The sequence below is a fragment of the Lolium perenne genome, chromosome 2, assembly GCF_019359855.2.
Source record: "Lolium perenne isolate Kyuss_39 chromosome 2, Kyuss_2.0, whole genome shotgun sequence".
Classification (NCBI taxonomy): domain Eukaryota; kingdom Viridiplantae; phylum Streptophyta; class Magnoliopsida; order Poales; family Poaceae; genus Lolium; species Lolium perenne.
In genome coordinates this window covers 120,798,600-120,823,476 of record NC_067245.2, presented here as the reverse complement: position 1 = coordinate 120,823,476, position 24,877 = coordinate 120,798,600, and the positions used below count along the sequence as shown (strand labels likewise).

Below are 24,877 nucleotides of genomic sequence, written 5' to 3'. Positions count from 1 at the left end.
GGGGCTCTCACAGGCGTTTGGATTTTGGGCCGTCCGATCGAGCTGACGTGGCGCAATCTCGGCCAGCCATTTCATCCAGGGCAGCGAAGGGCAGCGAGGCCCTCGCTCGGTTCCGCATTTTATCCACGGGTCGGTAAAAAGCCCGCCCGGCCCGGCGCAAATAGGGGAGAGAGCACGCAACCCTGGCCAATCCCTTCGCTCGTTCTTCTCCCCTCCGCCTCCGCCTCGCGCCCCCCAGCCATGCCGCCCCCGCCGCCGCCTCCCCTCACAGATCCCCTAGCCGCGCCGCCGCCTCGCAGACCCCCAGCCCCGCCGCCAGGAGTTCAGCGCGGGGAACCGCACGAGCGCCGGCCGCCGCATCGAGACGACCGCCGATTCGCCGCCTCCTCTCCAGCTCCGGCAGGAGGTGCACGGACCACGGCCGCCGCAACGCCGAGCTCTGCCACCTCGCGCCTCCACCTCGCGCCTCCACCTCGCGCCGCACTCCATCTCGTCTTCGTCAAGCCGCCCGTGGAGCACTTGCCGCCGATGCGGTCGCCCAGCGCGAGGGGGAAGTCGGCGGCGACCGGCCCTGGCAAGCGCGAGGGGGAATTGTGGCTATTCTCTCTTCCCCGTGCGCCCTTTGCGATGTGCATCCTCTCCCGAGCGGCCGGTCTCGCCAACACCTCGTCCCTGCTCTCCCCTACGCGGCCAAGCCCGACCAACCGCTGCACATCGCCAGCAGCGCTGCTGGTGCCGCGGCGGCCGGACGAGGTGCGGCGCCTCGTCAGGCTCACATTCGTGCGCCCGCCACTCATCATGCCGTCCTGCTTCCTCTGGGACTACATTAAGGTCAGCTGCCTTCAGATTGAATTTTTTTTCTTTGTTACTAGCAAATTCTTGTTGGAATTGATTCTGCCCATTGAACTGCGAGACCATAGGACGTCAGATGTGATTATAAAATCGTAGGAGGGGGGATATTGAGGCGCCTCTAGATAGGAGAATTATGTTTTTTTATGTGGATATATGGAGTAGCAATCGAGTCAAATTTCGTCTCACTTTTTCAGATAGAAAACGGTTCTCTGCACGTGCTGGTGCTGGGGCTGGGAACCGAGTTGGCCATTCAAATGCCTGAAATTGAAACGTTTGGTTCATCTTAATCGCTTGAATCATGTGCCAAATTGGTCTACAATAAAGTAGAGGATTTTAATTGACTGATTTCTCACTGACTGAACATTTATCTTCATCCTCAGGTCGATTTTATTTGCAAAACAAACACTACAACAGATTGAATTATCAGGGCCTAAGTTCAGTGATAACATTTATGTAGTTGTCTGGCATCCAGATTTTACACACAGTTTTTCAGGATGCTTCGAGGGAAAGGTATGCTAAGGCGGAGTGGGGGGATATTTTCTTTGCACTGCTGTCTGTTTGTTGTGGTTGAAAACATCACCGAATATCTTATTACCGTCAGTGGACACCAACTAACTGAAACCACTATGTGTGGCTGTTGTAATGCACGAGTAGATATGATGTAGCCGACAAAGCCTCAAAATATTGACACACGTGGTTAGGAGCAGATCATCAGTCTTGTTTTGTTCATGTGAACATGTTTGCATGTGATTTCTACCTGTGGAGGCAGCGGCAGCCGCACAGACACTTGCAAGTGGAGGGCCCAGAGTAAGCGAGTGACAACATGCTTGATTTAATACATAGTAGGTCCACCATTTGTTTGCTAACTTATGTTCTGGAGTTATGTTCTCCTCTACTAAAGTTGAAGCAGCACAAGGTTGTGGAGGAACAGCTCCACCGTGTTGCTACAACGTGGACAGCACAATTGTTGAAGGAACCGCTTCAACGTGCTGTGCTAGATATCGCTCTAGGGGCGTAGGCTAGATATCGCTCTAGGGGCGGGGCTGTCAAGAGTTCAATCCAAAACTCTCAACACACAAGATCTAGTCCAAGATCTTAAGATAGAACACAAGGTTCCATTTATTTGATAAATAGGGGTACATAGTCCCATTACATAGGTAGAGGTTGGACCTCTATTTATAGGCTGCATGAGCCTTCACTACTTAGCTCTACTTACAACTAGAGTGTTCTAGAGAACACTACATAAGCTAGGGAAAGAACTACAAATATCCTAGTTACAACTTATACTAGAATACTCTGGAAACCACTACAACACACATAACTAGAGGACCATATTACCTAGAATATAGTAGAAGTGTGTAGAAGCTAGTACTAGATCTTACTTATGTTTTATTTTTATTTTATTTTATATACTGTCCCTCATCATTCTCCCCTGGTTGTTTAGAACTCGACCTCGAGTTATCTTCATAGAGTGCTTGCTCTTGATGATAAAGAGCCAAATCTGCCACATTGAATATGTTGGATATTCCCATCTCAGTTGGAAGATCTATCATGTAGGCATTATCATTTATCTTCCTTAGAACAGAGAAGGGCCCGTATTTCCACCATCTAAGTTTCTCTTTGATGTCTAATGGCGGTCCTTCTTTCCGGAGGTATACCATCACCTTATCACCAACATGGAATGATTTTAGCCTCCGTTTGTGGTCACTTTTCTCCTTCTCCTTGGAGCTATTACAATTTGATTGATTTGGTAGAATGATGATCTTCCGCTTGTTCCAAGTGAAAGAGTAGGAATTGTCCTTCCCTTTGTGTGTTGTATTCACATCATATTGCCAAGGTCTCCCAAGAAGAACATGGCTGGCATCCATATCAACAACATCACATAACACATTTGCGTGATAGTGCTTGCCCAAAGAGAGTGGCAGGTTGCATTGTTTGGTGACCCTCATATTCACTCCTTTCTTGATCCACCCAATAGTGTAGGGGTTTGGATGATCATGTGTCTCAAGCTTTAAATGATTCACCAAATTCTGAGAGATAAGGTTTTCACAGCTGCAACCATCAATCACTAATTTGCATACCTTGCCATTCACCGTGCATTTGCTCTCAAATATTTTCTTTTGTTGTGTGTTGTCGGGCTGCGGTGTTGAGCACCAGGGGCACTGAATCACGCATACCACCTCTTCTCCCTCTTCTTCACAAATATCTTGTCCTTCTACATCTTCAGATTCATATTCTTTGCCATCTTTGCCATCATGGATTGTTGTGTTGACAAATTTCCTCAATGGGCAATTGCTAGATACATGTCCCTCTTCACCACATTTATAGCATTTTATCACAGGCTTTGCCCTACTCTTACCTCCGGCTTGCTTTGGGACAGTTTCTTTTGCACCGGGTTGAGTGGCCTCTTCTTCCATTCCGTGGGAGTGACTCCTAGATGAGTCTTCCATATGAGAATATGGAGCCTTACTTGCCTTTCTCGCCTTTACCAATCTCTCTGCCTTTAATGCTAGAGCTTGTGCTTGATCAAGGGACCAAATTTGCTGCATCATCAAACGGTCTTGGATAGCATCATTGAGACCATTGATGTATCTTGCAACTTGTTGATCTTCAGTTTCACCAAGGTGGCACCTCACTTGTAGCCTTAGGAACTCCTCCGTGTATTCTGAAACGGTCCTATTTCTTTGAGCACAATTCTGAAACTGAATAAATAGGATCTGATCGTAATCTGCAGGCAAAAATCTCCCTTTCAAAAGATTCTTCATCTGCCGCCAAGATCTCGCACGAGGTTCTCCTCTTAGCCTGCGATCTTCTTGAAGGCGATGCCACCATGCACCAGCTCCTCCTTTTAGTTTGTATGCAACCAAAGAAACTCTACGATCTTCCGGAATATCCATAACCTCAAAGAAAGTCTCCACCTTATACAACCAATCAAGGCACCCCTCAATATCAACATTTCCATTAAAAGTGGGGATCTCAGCTCTCACCTTGTATGTATCCCTCGCATATGTAGAGCGGTGTACTCTCGGATATGTATGGAGATCAGGTTCTTCAAGGCCCTCGTCATATTCGTCACCTTCGGAAGCTTCAACATACATTGGCCTCCTTGAAGTACGCTGAACAACACGTGAATGAGGTGTTTTTGCTTCAATACGACCTCCCATTCTTCGACGCCTATCATCTGCCTCCTTTGATGATTCTTCATTGGCAACAGGAGGAACACCCTTTCTTACCATCTCAACTAGCTGATCAAATCTGCGGTTAAGGTCTTCACGGAGCGCTTGGATTTGTTGATCTACAACATCCACTCTTTTCCCCAATTCCTCCATTGCTTGGTGCAGCTCTCAATGAGGAGACCAACAGCTGGATCGGATCAGCAAGGCTCTGATACCACCTGAAGCAGCACAAGGTTGTGGAGGAACAACTCCACCGTGTTGCTACAACGTGGACAGCACAATTGTTGAAGGAACCGCTTCAACGTGCTGTGCTAGATATCGCTCTAGGGGCGTAGGCTAGATATCGCTCTAGGGGCGGGGCTGTCAAGAGTTCAATCCAAAACTCTCAACACACAAGATCTAGTCCAAGATCTTAAGATAGAACACAAGGTTCCATTTATTTGATAAATAGGGGTACATAGTCCCATTACATAGGTAGAGGTTGGACCTCTATTTATAGGCTGCATGAGCCTTCACTACTTAGCTCTACTTACAACTAGAGTGTTCTAGAGAACACTACATAAGCTAGGGAAAGAACTACAAATATCCTAGTTACAACTTATACTAGAATACTCTGGAAACCACTACAACACACATAACTAGAGGACCATATTACCTAGAATATAGTAGAAGTGTGTAGAAGCTAGTACTAGATCTTACTTATGTTTTATTTTTATTTTATTTTATATACTGTCCCTCATCAAAAGTTCACATTTCTGGTGTAAAGTTAGCACAATAATTACTTACCTCCTACAAATAAATTGATGTTCAGTACGTAAATGCAATTGATTATGGATTTCTCTAACTGCTTGAAATTTCTTGGAGCTGCAGTTCAGTTAACTATGCGATCAAGTTGATTCCAGTGAATGTTTGATGTTCTCCTTTGAAAGAAGAACATAACAGAAAAGAACCCAATTTGGTTTTTTCGAAAGTAAAGTGTTAAGTCGACAACTGACAACATTAAGATAATAATATTGATGTTTGAATTATATGGACGGGCGGTTCATCTGGGTGACCACAGAAATGCTTCTTGGACTGCATCTGGTGCTTTGATTTGACTTTTTTTTTGCCTCAGATTACATATGATGCACACACGAGCGATAGGTTGATATGTATTTTACCTGCTTGCTTCTGACTTCAGCTTAAATATTTTTATACTAAAATTCGTTTGGTAAGAAGCAATGGAATTATTGGTTGCTATGCAGCCCAAAATATGTATGTTTGCATTTTAGTACTGTGTTTTGGCTGTTGCTCGATTTTGGTACCATGTTTGGGTTGGGCCAAGGCTTCTAAACTGATCTGCAAATTGCCAGAGCTTCATCTAGCATTTTCATGTACCTTCTTTTAGCCTTCAAGTTATGTGTGATGTATGCATAATCCATTTATACACTGATATGCATTCATCCTGCTTGCTTGACACTGAATTAATATTTTAGAGTACCAATTTACAGTTCTGAAATTTGTTGAGTAAGAAGCAGTGAAAGTATTGTTGGTTATACTACCTCAAATATGAATATTCACATTTTAATGTTGTGCTTTGGCCTGTCCTTCGATTTAAGTGTTACGTTTGGGTTAGTCTAGCACAACTAGATATATTTCAGTTAAGTCTCCAAAACTTCGCTTAGCAGGTAAAATTCTTCTGTTTAGCAGAGCATGCTTTCCTTTGGCATGGTCAGAACTGTTTTTGGTGATCTGGCTGAATATTATTTTATTTGCGATCGTGGTTTTTTTTAATGGTGTACTTGTGCATATATTTTGGATACATTGTGCTATATGCTTTTTTTTTGTTTCAGGTTCTACGTTGCTGCTGCAGGCTATTGTTGCGACTATTTCTTTGGTAGGTAGCTGCTTATGAATATAATTGGGCTGAGTGAAATTCATCTTTCTTAGCGGTGAATGAGTCTTTGACTTACTGGTGAATAAGTTTTAGACATACCTGCTTTGTATAGTACATTTGTCTGGTTCATTCCCATGTCCTACGCTGATGCAAGTCTTCTGTAAATTGTTTGTAGGCGCAAACCATTGTCACAGCTCAGGCGGATGCAGCAGGCAATAAGAAGAATGTTTGAATAAAAAGCAGGTATGTTGAGGGTGACTTTGATGCGTGATGGGCGCTGGTGCTGCGGTCCACACCCAGATCGATCCGCTAAGGAACTGCCCCACATCCAGATCGATGCCGCCCAAGAGCAAAATCTGAAGAACAAGGTGTTATCTCTCTTTCTCTCTTCGTAGTAGCAATGAGTTGATCATGCTCAGGGCATTTTGGGCCTTTTCCAATTGATCATATGCTATTCTTTCAGTATTTTCTGCTTTAGCTAAAGATTGCAGGTTGTTGTCTACCGCAGGGGTCATCACAGCACTGGCCTCCATTCTTGCTTCATTGAGTTGCCCATCAATGCTTATTAGCGCAATGCAGAGGTAGCTCCAATTATGCAGTTTGTTTTATCAAATTGTTTCCTGGTTCGAGGCTGCAGATTTGCACACTAATTGTTTCTATAAATGTCAGGCCTAAAAGACTATTGATAGGATGACAATAGGAGGACAAGAGATGCCACATTACCAAACCGGCCCTCCTCAGCCTCTTATTTGGCAAGGATCTGCAGGTTCTCTCTGTCTATTTTGTCTCTTAAAAGTACATACCATCATTTCCTTACATTTCCTTTTCTTGTGCTGTAGGCAAGAATGAACGCCCTCCAGTTTAGTTGCTTACAAGGCCCATTGGTAATTAGCTTCGCCAATAGTTCTCATGTTTGTTTGTGTCAGTATTGTAAATATCAGACTCTCAACTACAATATCTTTATGCTTATTCCGGTATATATGGGGAGTAGTATCTGATGAAATCTCATATTTCCTTTGTTTTAATCTAAATGTTTATTTTATCTACCCTAAAATCTCGGGATTTCACTGAGAAAATATGCAGACGCATGTCGTGTTTAAATTTCCTATGCTATTTAAGTCAGTTTGCTGCCAGGATAATGTCAGCACTAGACACTTTGAGTAAAGGTTTTCTGTAGATCTTTGCTCCTTGAAAGCTAGGACTTGGGGAACACAAATGTTCTCGCTTCGAGACCTGATCTGCATAATTCATAAATAGTTGTTATGTCTAGGTTTAAATTTTTGAATAATATGTAAATCAGTGACATACTAGCATCAGTCGTTCATAGTTGCTATGTCTAGGCGTTAATTTTTTGAATAATATGTAAATAGTTGTGCGTGATAACTGAAAGTTTACGATGCTATTGTTTGAGAAATGAGAGAAGAATAACATGCATAACTATTCCTCATCAGAAAGGACAAATATTACGTGGTATTTTTTCAGATTCAAAACTTTGAGATTATATGGTCCCTGAAGTAATTTGTTGGAGTTTCCGTAAACCGTTGTCTTCCCATCTCTTCCTAGCACATCACTTTTCATTCCTCTTGAAATGTGTTGATTACATTGTACTTATCTTTCTTTCTCTATAGAGCATGCTTATCTTTCTTTCTCTATAGAGCATGTTTTACGTGCTATGGAGCTGACGGACAACGTGTTTGGCAAAGATACAGTTGTTGATCCAAAATCAGTTGTTGAACCTCTGCCTTGGCCAAATGATATTTTTTTACGTATTTTCAACATGTCTTATATAATATATATTTTTATCTGTTCACCATGTCTTGACAAAAGATATAAATGCAGATGTGGGAGACAATAACCCCCTGGGACCATACGAGTACATGGCTCCAGCTTCACGTTAGGTATGCATATTGAATTTTAGTTTCAGGGGCCACTAAGTTATCAGGTTCTTATAAATTCAGTTTCTATGATCTCTTTGGCCTTTTAGTATGGATGTGGCGATCGGCTTGGATTTTCAAACAGATCTGAGATTAAAAATGATTGTTTGCATTTTTACGTAAGAGGATTATCAAAGAAGGATGTTTCCTTATAAACAAACCGTCCATTCAAAGTTATGTTTTCCCACATGCTTACTGATTTTTCTACAATACTTGCATACGATGATTTGTTAAGTATTTATGCTATACTAATAAAAACCGCTTCACATGTAGATACGTAGCCTTGCAGCTTTCTTTTGCTCTACGTGTGAATAGAATCCGTCGGAGCTACTCCCTGATGGCCAGATTTACTTTTGAATGCCCGTACTGCTTGCAGCGGATGATGTTCACATGTTTGTCTATCAGCCATGGTGAACCTGGTCTGATCATCCGACACTTTTTATGCAACGTTGTTGCCTACATGACCATGTTGTTAAACCTTGACTAAATTTCAGTAAAATGTACCCAGGAATTCAATCAGCTATGTTATGTAATATACTTAGCACAGTATTGTGTTAGATGAACCTGTACATGTTTTTATCTATCTATGCTGGGATTTATGCTACGACATTAAACTTATATGCTCTCCATCAGACGTATTCACAAGACTGTCATATAGCCTAAATCCAAAATGCAGTTCTATGTACAATTCCATCCTCATTGACATTTAGGACATCAGATTTTTATCGTTTTTATACAAAATCTACATTTGCACGGATTTCACGGGATCGTGCGCCAAGGCGCACATATAAATCTAGTTGTATAGTATAGCATATAGCTGAGCGGGGTAGGTAGTTCTGGTCTTCACATAAAGAGTGAGAGCATGACCACCCACCAGCCAGCGCCGGCGCAGGCGCCAGCAAACTGTTGCAATTCTTGCTGGATTGACCGCCGCCACGACACCACGTTCAGCTCCGTTGCTTCCGGCGTTTTCCCCCACCCCCATCCACCCCTCTCCATCTTCCGTACTCACTGAAAAACAGATCAGGGAGAGAAAGAAGAGAATCAGCAAGGAGAGAGGGGGATCGAGAGAATTCCCGAGCGCAGAGACATCATGTTGCTAGACCTTGACCGCAAGAGCTCGGACGGAGCAACTGCGCGTCCGCTGGCAACAAGATCATCCCACTACCCCGCCAACAATAAAATCGCAAGTCCAGCCGCTGCCTACTGGCGTCTGCACACCGGGAAGCAGCAGCTCCTTGATACCAGTCAGATCCCGCGACTGGGATCCCGATGGCCGGGAGGGAAATTTGGAGCGGAGAGACGCCGCACGAGGAGTGCTAGGGGAAGCAAGCGGAGGCCGTGGAGGAGATCGGTGGCGCCGCTCGTCGGAGATCGAGGGCTGGCGGTCGGTTGTGGAGAAGAAGTTCGGTCGGGTGGGAAGAAAAAGAAGGAATCGGTACACACGGTGGCAATGTGCTATTATGAAAGTCGGTGGGAGGGTAAATCGGTCCTAGAAAATATTTGACAATTTTTTTGACAGAAACCAATGAACCGAACCGGAACCTTAGCTCCTTTATTATTATAGCAGGTGTTAGAGACCGTCGTCAATGGAGTCCAGGGGTAGGAGTAGCTGAGTTGTCGCTGGTTTCGGCGAGATTAATTAGGCCGCGGTCCTATAGACGAGACAATCCATCGACCGGGTCGCGAGAAACAGAGACTTGTATTCTGGACGTGTGATTTTCACTTATTGATCACAATTGATGAACACGTATATTTATGCATAGCACAAGGGCTGGAGGTAGTAGAAACCGACGTTGACTCTATTCACATCCCAACTTCGATCGATTTCTAGTTTTCTACACGCTACATTGACTGGATGGGCCGGCTCAAGATGTACTAATCATAAACTCCACTACCGTGAACATACGAACGTAGGAAACGAACTTGGAAACGTCCGAAACAAACAACAATCGGAAGAAACTTTGACGGGACAAAAACGAACCAAACCCTTTTTTTCACTTATGGGTGATATAGGTGGGTAATTACTACAAACTTAGAGGGCAGTTTTAAGTTGGACGAAAAATCCGCAACAAACCTTATTTTCTTTAGTGGGAGGGCAAATTCGTCCAAAAAAGTGTTGGACCGCAAGAAACCTTATTTTTCTTTATTATTAGGTATAGATATATATATATATATATATACTAGGACAATGCCCGCACGTTACCGCGGAAACGCAAAATATATTGACTTTAAAATAGAAAACAAAAATATTACTCTAGCAAACTAAACTGTTATAAGTACTAGTTGAATGCCCGTGCGTTGCTACGGCTTCTTCTTTTTTCTCACAATGCGTCAATACAATAGTTGTAAATAATCACGTGTATCAAAACCACAAGATATTCAGAAAAACTAATAAGATTGTAACCCGTCTCAAATACATTTAACAACCATATATTTGACATCGTTTAAATATGCAATAAGTACTCCACTAATTAACTATTTTATATTAAAAAATGTCCTTCTCGATACTCCTTAGAGTATGTCGTACAATGTATGAAATATTTTTGAGTGCTTCATTTTGATGGTACTTGAGCAAGTGTACCAAAAAAATTCTTTCTCTGGTCGATAACATTTTACACAATAATACTTGTCATTAGCATGTATAGTTTTAGTGAAAAAATAGAAAGTGCAGCGTAAAGTATCCACCGTGCATATTGGATGAACCAGCTTTTTACCATTCCATGAGAGCATAATATAAAAATGAAATAACCAGACGCTTCCCTGTAGATAAATGTCTCGTTATTATCTTAATTACCGAAGAAAGTAAAACATATGGGTTTTATTTTAGAGATACTCACATGCTTGAACTTTGCAGAATACCAGTTGGCGACATGCGCGGCCAGAAAAATATATCGGCATCCCAACCAGGTTGTGCTAATGCAAGTGCGTCGGTTAGGTAGATTGTAATTCTTTGTAAGATCAATTTCATCTTATGCGATCGAACCATTTTACCCTCCGACGATGGCGGCATGGACCAAGGATCAATAACAGACACATAACATTCATGCTTATCGATGGAGAATAAGTTAAAGTGACCCATGAATGCATAAGGAAGAAAAAACTTCAAAAGAAGAACCATTAGAAACACATGTAATGTGACCCCGTTGGATAAGTGAATATATTCACCAACTTGCGTGATGCGATTTTTTAGTCTATCCTAGGCCAACTATTGAACAATGTTGATAGGGACTGTATATTTGGCTTTACTCAGTATTTTGTACCTCGTGTGGAATCCACCATCGCCATCTGAGAAAAAAAACTGTTTAGAAACATAGTGACAACAATGAAAATGCCAGATTGTAGTAACTTACACAAAAGCGTATCCATGTAGTGCACATCAGTCTCTACTATCTGTAGGATCTCGTCGCATGCCACTATATGAATTCCCAAGTTGAAGCAGTCATTGTCCGTATGTTGGTCCATCCTAAGTATGTCCTGAATTTTCTTAAGACTCAAGCCTATTGGATACGGTTTGGAGCTCCGCACCCATTCCTGTATGTGAGGAAAATGTTAAAAATGATAAAACCATAGCAATGCATATTATCATATTTTTTTTAACATACTGCTTACTCCAATATTTGGGGTCTTGAATTGACATGATGTATTGAAAAAAACTCGTCAACTAACTTGCGTGGGTTTGTGGGTATAATGTGAACTTTATCACTGAAGTCTAGTTTCTTCGGACCCTCCACAATCACACAATCAGAAAAAGACACATTTTATGCACCTCCTTTGGCTGTGTAAAAGCCTGTGAAGTCTCTTCCAAAAACATCATGTTGGGCTCTTTGATGGTACCTTGTTCCGGAACACTGATGACATCCATATCTATATTGTTCATGACCTACGAAAGTGGAACATTTTTATGTGCAAAATTTATGGAACAAAATAAAACTTAAAAGATTGGCATATGGAAGCATGCTTAGAAAATAAAGACAATCACCTTATTCAGTTGTTTAATAGTCGATGAGTTTTATGTCTCTTCTACCAACATCGCATTCGTGCCTATGGCTGGCATGTTCTATCAGAGTATCGATAATATCTGTTTGGCCCCGGCAATGATCTACAAAGGACAAACATATTATCAAATAAAAACTCTACATATCGAAATATGAAAAATGCATTTAAACACATTATTTTTTTCATTGCACCTCTTCTGAATGTGTCAAATTCGGTGAGCTTTTGTTTCCGTCAAGCATCATCCCGTCGGAGTTTATTGTCTCCATGTGTTTATGTGATCTGAAAAAACATATAACAGAGTTAGAAAATAGAAATAGCTGAAATAAATGATAAGTATACATGTGAAAATCTCTTGAAAAAAAGTAATAACCCTCTCACTCTCTCTATCCTATTCCCTCCCCATCCTCTCTTCTTCCTGCACGCCGGAGAGGCGCTCCCCTACCCAAATCTTCTAGTCCACCCGGCCGTCCTCTACGCCGCCACGTCTGAGCACGCTCGGCAGGCCTCCGCGCCACCACGCCTGAGCCCGCCGCCCGGCCGTCCTCCTCTTCCTCCCTTTCCCTCAACCCCGCCGACCCAATCTTGGGCCCGAACCCAGCGCGGCCCCTGCACGCCGGAGCCCGCACGGCCGTCTCTCGCCTCGCGTGCGCGGCGCCTGCACGCCGGACCCAGCGCGGCCCTGCACGCCGGATCCAGCGCGGCCCTGCACGCTAGAGCCCGCGTAGCCGTCTCCCGCCTCACGTGCGCAGCGCCTGCACGCCAGAGGCTAAATTATGGTCTGTTCTGTTTCGTTAAACAAGTCATCGCAGCTTAAATTATCGCCCATTGTCCTAGTAAGGTAGTCGCGTGGAACATGATTGAGCCGTTAAGTAATTGTTGAATATAGGTAGGAAATGGACTAAGTATGAGATATATACGATATTACCGTCACTCTCTGTGCTGCAGTACCGCGTGCATGTTGAAGGTGAGGCATGCGGTGAAGTAGCTTGGAGACTAAATTAACCATTTATATAGAGGAGACATGCTTGTATTTATCACTTTCATTATCCTGAAACAACCAAACCTTACATGATAATCGAAGGCATATAAAAACTTTTGAATTGGTCCATGGTAATATGGGAAACAGCACGGGCTCTTGAATTGGTCCATGGTAAACTTTTTGTACTGAATTGGTCCATGTTAATTTGTTTCAGTTCATTTGAATACAGGGTGCTAAAAATATTTTACCTACGAAGATCTTTGACCAACTGCTGGTAAGAGAGAAATGAAAGAGTACCAGGAACTGTACCAGGAAATATTTTTTCCTATTTTTCCTATTTGCTTGTTTCAGGATAATCAGAGGCATATAAATCAGAGACAACATAGAGCTTGATTACCACCGGCAGATGACAACGCTGAAGAGAAGAACGTGAAGAGGAGATCGACAACGCTGCGGTTCCGAAGAACTTTTGAAGACGAGATCGACAAGGCTGCAGCAACGATGCATTGTGATTCTTGCCAGTATAAACGCTGCAATGTGAAGTGCACGCCGCTCCAGTCAGGCTCCATTGTAAATTTCGTTATATGGAAATTTCTGATTGATTGGTTTCCGAAAATTCGGTTGTATGGCAAATTCCGGTTGTATGGCAAATTCCGTGATTTGTTTCCCAAAATCCGGTTGTATGGCAAATTCCGGAAATTTCTAATTGATTGGTTTCCTAAAATCCCGTGATTGTTTCCCATTAAATGGATTCCTGTTAATGGAAAGTACATCACGTGATATCTGGAAAAGTATATTTCTGGGAAGTAAATGGATTACCGTGAGGATTTTCGATCTGATTTTGTCATTTGTTTTGGTAAATATATGATGGATGGTTGGATGACAAGCGAGAAATGTTTAGTAAGATTGGATGGTCAAGATGTCTCCAATCTTTGACATCAAACATTTTTTATGATGTACCAACTCGTATATTACTTCTACTAGTTGAATGCCCGTGCGTTGCTACGACCTCTACTTTACTTGCAACATATTTGTACCTGGGCTTTTTTTGGGCTGGACCGGAGCTAAAAAGGGTGAAGCTGAAAGTCTAGGCCCGAGCCCGGCCCGACTGTCGGACCAAGAATTTAAGTCTAAGCCCGGCCCAAAGCCCGAAAAAGTCTGGCCCAATCTGAGCGGCACAAATCGATCTTCAGTAAATTGCTTATTTACGCTACAAAAAGTCAACTGTGTACCCAAGCGTGCAAACTTGGCCCTGCCCGCCCCTGGGCGAAGCTGCCCATGACCAGCTATAAACATATGTAAATGCAATGTATGAGATTCAGGTGTATGAAAAAAACAGCCATGAGATATTCTACAAATCCATAAGATTGTACCTCATATTTTTCATAACAAGTATACACCCGAATAATTGGTTTTTTATTTACTGATTTCCAGTTCGTGATGCTCGTTGGATATTGTTTCATGGTACCTGAGCAGGTGTACCACAATACTTGTCATCAGCATGAATATTTCATGTGAAGAAATTAAAAAAAAAAGGCAGCGTACACTATAGCCATCTATCTCATGATTTTAGTCGCTTAAAATTCAGTTCCTTTAGTTTCCAAGTAAATATAGATTGGAATAATTTCTATTTCCTGATTTGCTATATATTGTTTTTCCTCATAAGTTCATTTTACACCTTTCCTTTATCATTCAGCGCACATAAATGAATGCCTGAATTAAGGTAAATCATGGACGGTCACGATTGAGATCACAAATAGTACTTCCGAAAAAGGTACATAATAAAATGCAAAAAAATCATCATATGCGATTTGCTTGGCCGGAAATTTGCTCATTTTGGCAGGTAAAAACCATCTTAGTGATGATTGCCTACCAGAAAAACAATCGGACCTTATCAAACAATGTACCAAGAAAATATACATAACAGCAAGGATAATCAGCAATAATAAATAATTTTGCGCAAAAAAAGTAATTAGGAGACATGGTTACTATAAAATTGGTCTAGACGCAGCCTGTAACGTTTTTCTTAGAGAAAGCCTGAAGGTTTATTTGGAAACATTGCGCAAATAGCTCAGGACAACACTGGCAACTTGTGCCGGTACATCATACTCCTTCTCTATAGGGCAATTAGCAATTAAGCATTACAAGAAGCACCCATTTCATGAGCTAATTTATTTGCTTAGCGCCAGCAGCCTTGGACTTTGCTTTTTAAGAACCAGAGCTGTCAGTCTATCTCAAAAATCAGTCCGATAGCACCAAAAATTGTTATATACATAATGGCTTAATATCTTTTCTGAGTTCATCACGTTCTGCAAAACAAAACAAAATACTTAATCAATGGGTGTAAAGCTATGCCAAAAAATACGAGAATAAAAATATAACTATTTTCTAAACAGCCAGTCTACACAAGCAGCTTTGAGAAAACAGAATATGGTTGATTTCTTCATTCAAGAGGATAACAGTCTGAAGTATGAGAAAACAGGCACATTGATCTTCCATTAAAACCTCTGATGGCTAGTAACATATGCCAAGAGTTGTACAGCACACATACTCAAGGTCACCCTGAATTAAATACAAGAAAAAAGTAGCATGCTGCTCAAAAATTTATGCACTCAAATATATGAGAACTTATAAGTTATGGCAGAGTACACGTAACTGAAGGAGCACTGGGTGGACTCTCTGCTTTTATATCTTCAAGTAACTATTGCAGGAAGCCAGGAACCACTACAATTCCTCCTGAATGGGTACCTCCATTCCAAAAAATGTCTAAGTTAGGGTTCTGATATTGATCTAATCGCACAGAGAAACCAATGTAGCCAAACTAATCTGCATGCTGAAGTGTTTTATCTAATGAGAAGTACTTTGGTCGGCATGGCAGACAATCAGTTTGATAGGGTTATCGCCTAAAAGATAAATGAACGAATCATAATCTTGTATGTTGGGATGCAAATGGGTACCTCTCTGGAGTTTTTCAAATCCGTGAGTTAATAATTCAATATCATGCCTTGCACCCGAATTAAACTTCAGGGTACCCTCATCCGGTGGCTTCCACCTATCAACATCCTGTTTAGCTTTATTCTTCCATCGTCTGGAAAACTACCCAACATGGAACGCCAAGATAAGAAGATCACCCTCTTTCAGTCTATTTCGATTATTCCACCAAGCATAATGTATCATATTAGTGCCTAAAGCACATCATTAACCTGCTCAGTCGCAGGATATGAACAGATGTTAAAAAATTATTACGAGATAATGCTCTCAGCGACAAAAATGATTGAACCTGAAAAGAAAAATGTTAAATGTTACAAGGCATTGACTCACTGTCTCTTGTCAAATTTGGATAGGGAAGGTATAGCACCTTTTCCACAACATATATCAGCCTGAAAGTAATATACAGTCCGGTGGTTAGAGAAGAAAATAGGCTCCCATACTTGTTGAAGAAAAAAGGGTACCTGGTAGGAGTTGGCAATATTAACATTTGATCATGAGCAGAAAAGGAAAAATGGGTTATAGCTTCCTAATAATACAGAAAGAATAGCACTGCACCTATATAAGAGGCATCACTATTCACATGGTAGTGGTGTTAGTGTCAACATAATTAATAGATGTATAAGATATGCATTTTAATTTGTGGATAATAACACATTACTGAATTCTTCATCATTCACATTATACTCGATTATATGTACAACCTGTTGTGCCTGGGATATTGTCAACCAGCAGAAATTTTCAACTCTACATGGAGATAAGAAATTTTGAGATGCAACCATAACCATGGAAATTATTATCCAAGTTGATTTCAACTACAGACCAGACGTGTCCATACCCTTAAGGAGAACATCCGATGTAGATCCTCCTCTTCTTCTTCACCTGAAAGTTCTGGAGACAAGAAACAATCAGATGAAAATCCTAACACAATTCATAATCCATATCCATATTGAAAATGAATTTGTAGAGAGAAGGGGACACATTCCACAACCTAGCACGGGGATCAGGACGGCGGCGCCTTCACATGGACGGACAGATCCGACGCGGCCAAGAGCTCCTCTCGGCCGTGCCCATCCCGCCGGAAGCGGCCATCACTGAGCCCCACCATCGAGCCTACTTCATCTCTCCAACCCGTCCCCATGGCCGAGCTCGTACTACCCCCTCCATCTTTTCCTCGAGTCACTTATTGGAAGCAAGGCGCCGCATTGCCCCAGATGCTCTTGTCGCCAGGCGCCTCTGTCTCGTGATGTTCCTGATACTCCATTATTTTTATTTGCGTAGGGAAACACACGGAAGGGGAGGGAGTAATAATGGTATTATTTCACATAATCTGCATCCAGGAATCACGTCCCAAATTATTTCTGATCGGGATGTATAGGAAAGGTTGGGATTTTGTTCCGAATTTCTTTGTCAAGCGGGGGCTGGGTTGGTTACCAAAAAAGCGATCGGATGGTCTAGGTGGGCTGGATGTTGAGGTGGGATGATTGGACGGACAAGATGCTTCTAATGACGACCATCAAATGCGTTGAGTGTCAAACGACCAACTCCAATTTAATAGTAAAGATATATATATATCTATCTATATCTATATCTATACCTAATAATAAAGAAAATAAGGCTTCTTGTTCGTCCGTCTTTTGTTGCCCCTGATTTTCATTGAAATTACGGGCTCCTGCCACCGCCAAGTCAACAAATAACGGTTCGTCATCTCCACAAACCTGCCTTAACTGTTACGTCTTGTGCGCTCCTGGTCGTCTACGTGCTGGACACTTGCCGTTATTCCGAGTCCATCAGGAAGACAAAACCTGCCGTTGATCGCTTCAATAAATAAACCATGCACTGACGCAAGGCCTCCTCTCGCGTCGCCGCCATCGCACGTGTCCCCCTATGCTCGACTCGACGACCCCGACTTCTGGGGCCTCGCTGGTTCCACGACGAGTCCATACGCCGACAGTTCGACACCGCCCACGCGGGCGAGGCTTGTGTGCGTCGACAGCGAGACCTTTTCGTTGCAATATGGGGTCCACCTTTGCCGGCGTCTCCACCATTGTCCGCCTCCGGTTGATTCCAGGTGCATCGGTAGTATTGCATCGCTCGATAGTTCGTCAAGGGCCGTGGTGCGGCGGTGTCATCAGAGCCATCCTCGAGGAGCCGGAGCCCCTAAGAGCACGCGCGTCTGGACGGCCACGACGAGGACGTAGACGCGACCTAGCAACCGTACGCGGAGGGCTGATCTTGTCCATGGCCTTCTTCCTGGTCGGGAAGCTTCCATGCCCATCGTTCCGAAGAAAAAAAAAACGCTAGAATTCTACAACTGCAGATGCCACTTCTACTTCCAGTGCTCCGTTACATCTTCAGAGATAATTAACTGGATACCAGGCCGGCAAGGCCTTTTGGTTCAGTACGGATTCACATTCGTCGGTGCACCTCTACCACTGTTTGCCTCCCCTAAGGAGAGTTCCCTTGAATCGCCATGGCCAGTGGATTACGGGAGGACAGATAGTGCTGCGGTGCCCGACCGTGCATCAGTGGCCGCAGTGCGGCGGCGCCATCCTCGAGGAGTCGCAGCTTCTCAGCGACGACGTGTACGCGACCTGGCAGCCAGACGCGGAGGGGCTGATCTTGTCCCTGGCCTTCTTCCCGGCCGGGAAGCTTCCGTGCCAGCAGTGGGTTTCACATCGATCTGCGGAAGAAATATTAGGATTCTGCACACCTGCCGGTTGCCCATCGATCTGCAGAAGAAACATTAGCATTGTGCGCACCTGCAGGTGCCACTTCTACTTCAACTGCTCCCCTAAGAGCACTCAACTTTTCAAGAGGTGAAGGAAAATAAACCATGGATTTCTCATCCTACCCACTACCCACTACCATGTGGATGATCCGTATTAATTACAATTATTAGCACCAATAGTATCCTCGATCATCATAATGACACTCCGGATGGCACAACTCAAGACTTGATGACAACTACCTTCTGGCCCATGATCGAAGGTGTAATTCGCCGCCATGAATCCTCCATGTAGCCCCTTATGCATATGATGCTTTAAAATTTAATTTTATCTATTTCTTCAGATATGTTAAGGTGTTGTTATATCTCATGGTGAAGCCATCTACCGAAAGGAAGGTGAAGATACATATGATTAGCTGGTACGTACATGTCTCAAGCTGACACGGTTATTGCTTTGTAGATCTGTCATTCAAATTATAATGCTAATGAATCAATTTAGTCATGAAATTAGTAACATATTTGCAAGATAAATGATCATCCTGCTGATTAGTGATATGATCTGAATGATACCATACTGCTACTACAAATACCCACATGTTTCATTAAAAAGGACCTCAGGATGGTGAACTTCGTAATTATTTGCTTAACATATAATTGTGTGTATTATCAGTTGACAAGCTAGCTATTTTCTCTCGGTAATCATTATTTCTTCTATACCTACTAATAAAGGAAGTAAGGTTTCTCCCCATTATTTTCGTCCGTTTTTTATTACCCATGTATTTCATTGATATTACAGCAGATGCCACCGGTAAGTCAGAAAGAGAAAAAACGGTTCGTACTTTCCTCCTCCTTCCGTCCGCCCGTTCTTGCCACACAACCGACCAGAGCTCTCAGGGAAACCAGATCGAGTGGCCTGAAGACCTAGCCGATCTTCCTCGTGGCCGGAACGAGCTCCCAGCTGGTTCACCCACCGTCGCCACGACAACCTTGAGCCCCCTGTCACCTCGGCGCCGGGATGGAGGTCCCTGGCGGCCGGCGGCCATCCCCACCTTCCACATCCCCAATCTCTTGGATTTCTTTCTCCAATCATTCTGTCGTTCTCTGGTTCTTCCGAGTGGATCCTCGAGCTGTGGGGCACAGCGCACATGATTCCCCGGATCTTGATTTGTTCAACAATTTCGGAAAGGATTTGGATTTATTCGTCCATCTTTCCGTCGATTTCCCGATCTATCCATGAGGTTTGGGGCACCAGGCACATGATTCCTGAGATCTTATCTATTCATGAATTTCGGATTGGATTTGCATTGTATTCATTTCCGTTGTTGTGCTTTCTGATGGTGGAATGTATTTGTACAAAAACGTATGGTGTGTGGCTGACTACATGTGTTTGTAGATGACACCGGATTAAAAATTGTTGAATGGGTGATCCTCTTCGCACCTCCGTGTCCATCTGCGAATGGTAATTAATTGAGTTGCAAGCGATCATGAGATATGGATAGTTCAGAAAAAGTTCGCTGACGCAAGCTTGATAACTTGCAATTGGAGCTAACCAAACTCAATGCTCGGATCAAGGTTTCCGATCGTGCATCATGTAAAGGTTGGGGTATACAAATTGTGTGTATACCAATGAATGTGGTTGTTGTTCTAGATGGGTATGTTTGCTTCCTTTTTTTTTTGGGAATCAAGGATATGTTTGCTTCCTATGAAGTAGAGCTGGGCATGGGCAGCCCTCCCCGGATGGCCCGGCACATTTCGGGCTGGGCTCGGGCCTAATTTTTAGCCTGAATGTCGGGTCGGGCTGAGCTCGGATTTTTTTATCCAGTTTAGCCTGGTCGGGCTGGGCTTATCGAGTAAGTCTTTTTTTTTCTCATTTGGGCTAGAATTACAAGCCCGACAGTTGAGCCGGGCCGGGCTTGGGCCTAGCTTTTTACCACTGGGCTTTTTTAGGCCCTGCCCAAACTTTGCCCAGGTGAACTATGAAATACCAATAATTAATAGCTACTCATTTGTATCAACTAGCACAAAACCCGTGTGTTGCTACGTCATCACGTTTAATCAAATGAAAAGATTGTAGAAAATTTATAAACATACCTAGCTAGCTATGGGTTGTAACTATATTTTTTAAAAAAAAATTACTACCTCAAAATTCGATCTATAGACAAAAATGTCAAATGCTACTAATGCGGAGGTGACCACCTCGCCTGCTTTTTATACATGCGGGAAATAGAAATCTGTTGACTAACCTATTTTGAGAATGATATCACCAATATGTATTTTGGATAAATTAATTGTGATTTACTTAATATAAGATGACTAAATCTTGATATTACCAATTTCTGAAACAGAAATGTGTTAGTATAAAAATAAAAAATCTATTTATGCCCTGTTTTTTTGCTCACTGTTGATTCAGTGTTACTATAAATAGTGTTTATGCAATCAAAATTCACTATTCCAAGCCAACATGAGTTCTGGAATGTGTTTCATATGTTGCTAAATAAAATGTTGACGTATTGCAAAGAAATGGATATCATGTTCAGTTTATTATCTGTTTGTGAGGTGCATTTAACATTCTTAAATTTTGGTTGTAAACCATTAATTGGGTGAACATCTCATCACCAGCAGCACACATCCATGTGCATATAACTTATCCAAAAAAGAACTAGAATTTATTAAATCTACAAAATATCTAAACTACAATATTAGGTGACTTGTAAATTTAAATATATAAAAACTATCTAAATAGCAATTTAGGTGGGTGATATTTATGGACAGTGTTAGACAATTAACAAAAACATATCCACAAATATGCAATTTAGGTCACTGGGATGTATGGACACTGCCTGAAAATCAATAAATAAACATATTTTTAAATATTCTAGATGTAACTCATATTCAGTTAAAATTAATCCGCCGCAACGCGCGGGCATATTTCCTAGTACCTAATAATAAAGGAGCTAAGGTTTCTGCCAAAATTTTCGTCCAACTTTTTATTGGACCGTTTTGCCCTCCCACCAAAATACATAATACGCTAGATTGCCACGTACCGGTTCAGTTTATACCGTTTGGGTCTTCCTCATCCTCTTAAGCCTCATGCTCCGATTCGAGACCACCCGAGAGACCCTGCCACCGGAGAATACGCCGTCCGTTCCTGTTCGCCAGTGTTGGCTCTGTCCCGCTCCCGCCCCAGTCCCCCCCTCCTCAGCTCTCCCTAATCTCGCATCGGCGGCGCCCGTCGGGAGAGGTGGTCTCGGCGGCAGAGAGCGATCCGCGTCGAACGCGAGCTGGGGATGGTCGGCCATGCCGGTACGCCAGAAGGACGTCGCGACGACATGGGCCACTTCGCGCCCGGGGGAGGTATTCCAAGCGGTAGGCGATCCTGACCCGCGTCGCCTGCGAGCTAGAGAAGCTCAGCCATGGTGCGAGGCCCCGGACGTCTCTTTCCCGGTGGAGGAACTGAAACGCCGTGTCCCCCTGGCAGGTGTCCGCCCATCCGCGCGTTGGGTGAGTCCCTGGTAGGAGACTAGGAGTATTGCGTCGATGAGGCTCTGGAGGACGTTGAGGCTGGCGCTCCTGCTATGGAATGTGTCTCTTTGATGAGCACGCACGAAACATGTTTGTGGAAATGCCTGAGTGATTGTACGGTGTTTTTTTTTTTTTTTTTTTTTTTTGAACATGAAGATTTTATTACTTAAGCACATTTTACAGAGAGGAGTGTGAAAGAATTCACACTCGATACAGATAGTATGTCTTTCCCTGGACAGTTATCTATGTCTGGACATAAGCACCTAATTGATAAGGTTCTGGACTTAATCTTGGTTGCTAGTCTAGCCTGATGATGGGCTTTTACATTTGAGCTCCTGTGAATGTGAGAAATCTTGTTTGCATGGAAAGAGTTGCTTGCTTGAATGCTTGCTAGAAGAGGTCTGATCGCCCAGTGTCCTGGAGCATTGACAATGCTAGTCGCAGCAGCAGCGGAAGCTAGAATTGAGCTGTCAGTGTAGAAATGAGGCTCCTGTAGGTTAAGCAAATCTGCAATCTTAGTCGCCAGTACAAGGCCAAAAGCTTCGGCCTGCAAAGCTGAAGAAGCTGTGGGAGACATGGCTGAGACATATAGATGTTTGCAATGCTGGCCGTGCTCCATCTGAATAAAAATTCCAATGCCTGCCGGAGCCGATGAGTGTCCTTGCTGCAATTTCCACGCTGCATCACAGAATATGGAATTGCATGCCAAATTTGAAGGAATCCGTATCAAGGCTTCAGAAGGGTGAGGTTGCTTCGAGGATTCATGGTCTTCAGGGAGGTGATGGCCTTCAATCTTTGATCCCTGCACAATAGCATTCGAAGCAGCAAATACCTGTGTAGGCCTAGCACATTTTCTGTTAAAGCGACAGTCATTTCTTGCTTTCCACAAGCACCAAAGGAAAGTGTATAAGCTCTCTGGATTAATTTGTGGATGGCTCGAAGAGAGCAAAGCTTGAATCATGTCTGGGACATTATAATGTAAAGCAGCAAGTGTTTCAGTTCTAATATACCAAGGATGACAATACCAGGCTGCTTTAGAGAATGGGCATAGAAATAAAATATGCATTTCATCTTCCATTGAGCCACATCTAGAACATTCTGGTTCAACATGCTTTGAAAATTTACCTGCACGTTTACCTGTTGGCAGCGCCTTTCGAAGGAGTCTCCAAGCAAATGTTTGGACCCGAGGCACCATGGTTGTCACCTGCCATACCTGATTAAGAAGAGCGACAATCTGTGGGGAAACCACCTTGGGTTGCTGGTTAGCCGGTAGAGCAAGATTGTTATAACAATGCTTGTAAGCGCTTTTGGGTGTGCATTGACCTGTTGGGGTTAGTTTCCACACCAAAGTGTCATGCCCATCTGCGCTTATAATAGGAGTTTGAAGAATGGCAGCAGCAGTCTGAGGACTAAACAAAGATTGAACTAAACCTCTGTTCCAAGCCTTTTGGTCTGGGAGCCAAAGATCCCTAACTACCGAAGGATAAACAAAAGGATGTGGTTGTATAATAAGATTATCATAAATTTTTTCCCACTCGGAGAACCAAGGGGTGCTCCAAATTGAACTACTACCATCAAAGATTTGATAAAATGCACCTGAAATTAAAAGAGGCTTTACCTTTAATATGGCGGTCCAAAAAGCAGATTTCGGTTTATTTGGATTTGCTCTCCAAATGCTTGTATCATGGTGGTACTTTGCCCTAAGAATCAAAGCAAGTTGGCTTCGTGGTTCTTTTGCCAATCTCCAAGCTGCCGAAAGTATGAGTCCCTGGTTTACAGCCTGCAAGTTTCTGACTCCTAATCCTCCCTTTTTCTTTTCGATGCAAATATCAGCCCATGCCCTAAGGCACAAACTCCTAGTGACCGGCTCCTCCTTCACACCTGTCCACCAAAAATTTCTTATGATAGCAGTGAGCTTTGCAAGAAATTTCTTGGAGAAAAGAATGTTAGACATATAGTAGACCGGTATGGATGCGAAGACTGATTTAATAAGTGTGAGTCTAGCTGCATGTGAGAGCCTATTAGCTTTGTAAGCAGATAATTTAGCTCTAAATTTTTCATAAACAAAGCTGTAAGCTGCAGATCTGTCCTTTGCTGGAAGAATAAGAGGGTGGCCAAGATGAATGGTGTTGCTGTCAAGGTCTGGTACCTGAAAAATCTGTTTGAGTTCTTGTCTCACCTCTAAAGGTACATTTTTGCTGAATAAAATGGCAGATTTGCTCCAGTTGGGAACCTGACCCGAGTTATGACAAAACTGCTCTAAAATATGGGAAATAACAGAAGCTTCCTGCATATTAGCCTTGCCACAAACTAACAAATCATCGGCAAACATTAAACTGTGGATTGGAGGGCAATCTGGTCCAAGCAAGATACCTGACATGTGGTTATCTTGTAAAGCGTCCTGTAGGGCCAGTGAAAGCTCATTCACTGCAAGAACGAATAGATAAGGAGACAGGGGGCATCCCTGCCTGATACCTCTACTGCTTTTAAAGCGAGCAAATGACTGACCATTAATGATAACTGAAAAGGTCGGTGAGGAGATGCATGAATGAATGAGATTTATAAAATGATCATGCAGACCTTTACGAGCTAGAGCCGAGGCTATGAAGTGCCATTCTAACCTGTCAAAAGCTTTCGCCAAATCGATTTTGATCATAAAATCTTGGCTGTTCCAAGAATTCAAAGAAAAAGAATGGGCAATCTCTTGGGCAACTATAATATTATTACTGATGCGCCTACCCTCTATGAAAGCTTGTTGCGATGGATGAACATAATCCGGAAGGTGGTCTTTCACAGTTTTGGTACAGAGGTGGGAGATGGCTC

The 24,877-nt window shown here is 42.9% G+C and overlaps 1 protein-coding gene and 1 long non-coding RNA gene across 4 annotated transcripts; both read left to right on the top strand.

Moving 5' to 3' along the window:
• Positions 1-150: 150 nt before the first annotated feature.
• On the top strand, positions 151-5,908 carry LOC127328809 (uncharacterized). The gene is made up of 2 exons (XM_051355382.2): positions 151-831; positions 5,861-5,908. The coding sequence occupies exons 1-2, from the start codon at positions 241-243 to the stop codon at positions 5,906-5,908; spliced, it is 639 nt and encodes a 212-aa protein (XP_051211342.2). The 5' UTR covers positions 151-240.
• Positions 5,909-5,915: 7 nt separating this feature from the next.
• LOC127333535 (uncharacterized) lies at positions 5,916-8,467 on the top strand. 3 transcript variants are annotated; one of them, XR_007871294.2, is made up of 5 exons: positions 5,916-6,485; positions 6,574-6,670; positions 6,744-6,788; positions 7,744-8,011; positions 8,112-8,467. It is a non-coding gene; the product is annotated as an uncharacterized lncRNA (long non-coding RNA). The 3 variants fall into 3 exon arrangements; XR_007871295.2 differs by lacking the exon at positions 8,112-8,467 and having other exon boundaries at positions 5,917-6,272; positions 6,413-6,485; positions 7,744-8,104; XR_007871293.2 differs by lacking the exon at positions 8,112-8,467 and having other exon boundaries at positions 5,920-6,485; positions 7,744-8,104.
• The last annotated feature ends 16,410 nt before the right edge of the window (positions 8,468-24,877 follow it).

Excerpts from the sequence above, each read along its gene's own strand:
- LOC127328809 (XM_051355382.2), top strand. The coding sequence starts at position 241 with ATGCCGCCCCCGCCGCCGCCTCCCCTCACAGATCCCCTAGCCGCGCCG. Across the intron at positions 832-5,860 it reads TCCTCTGGGACTACATTAAG|GTTCTACGTTGCTGCTGCAG; the intron begins GTCAGCTGCCTT and ends TTTTTGTTTCAG.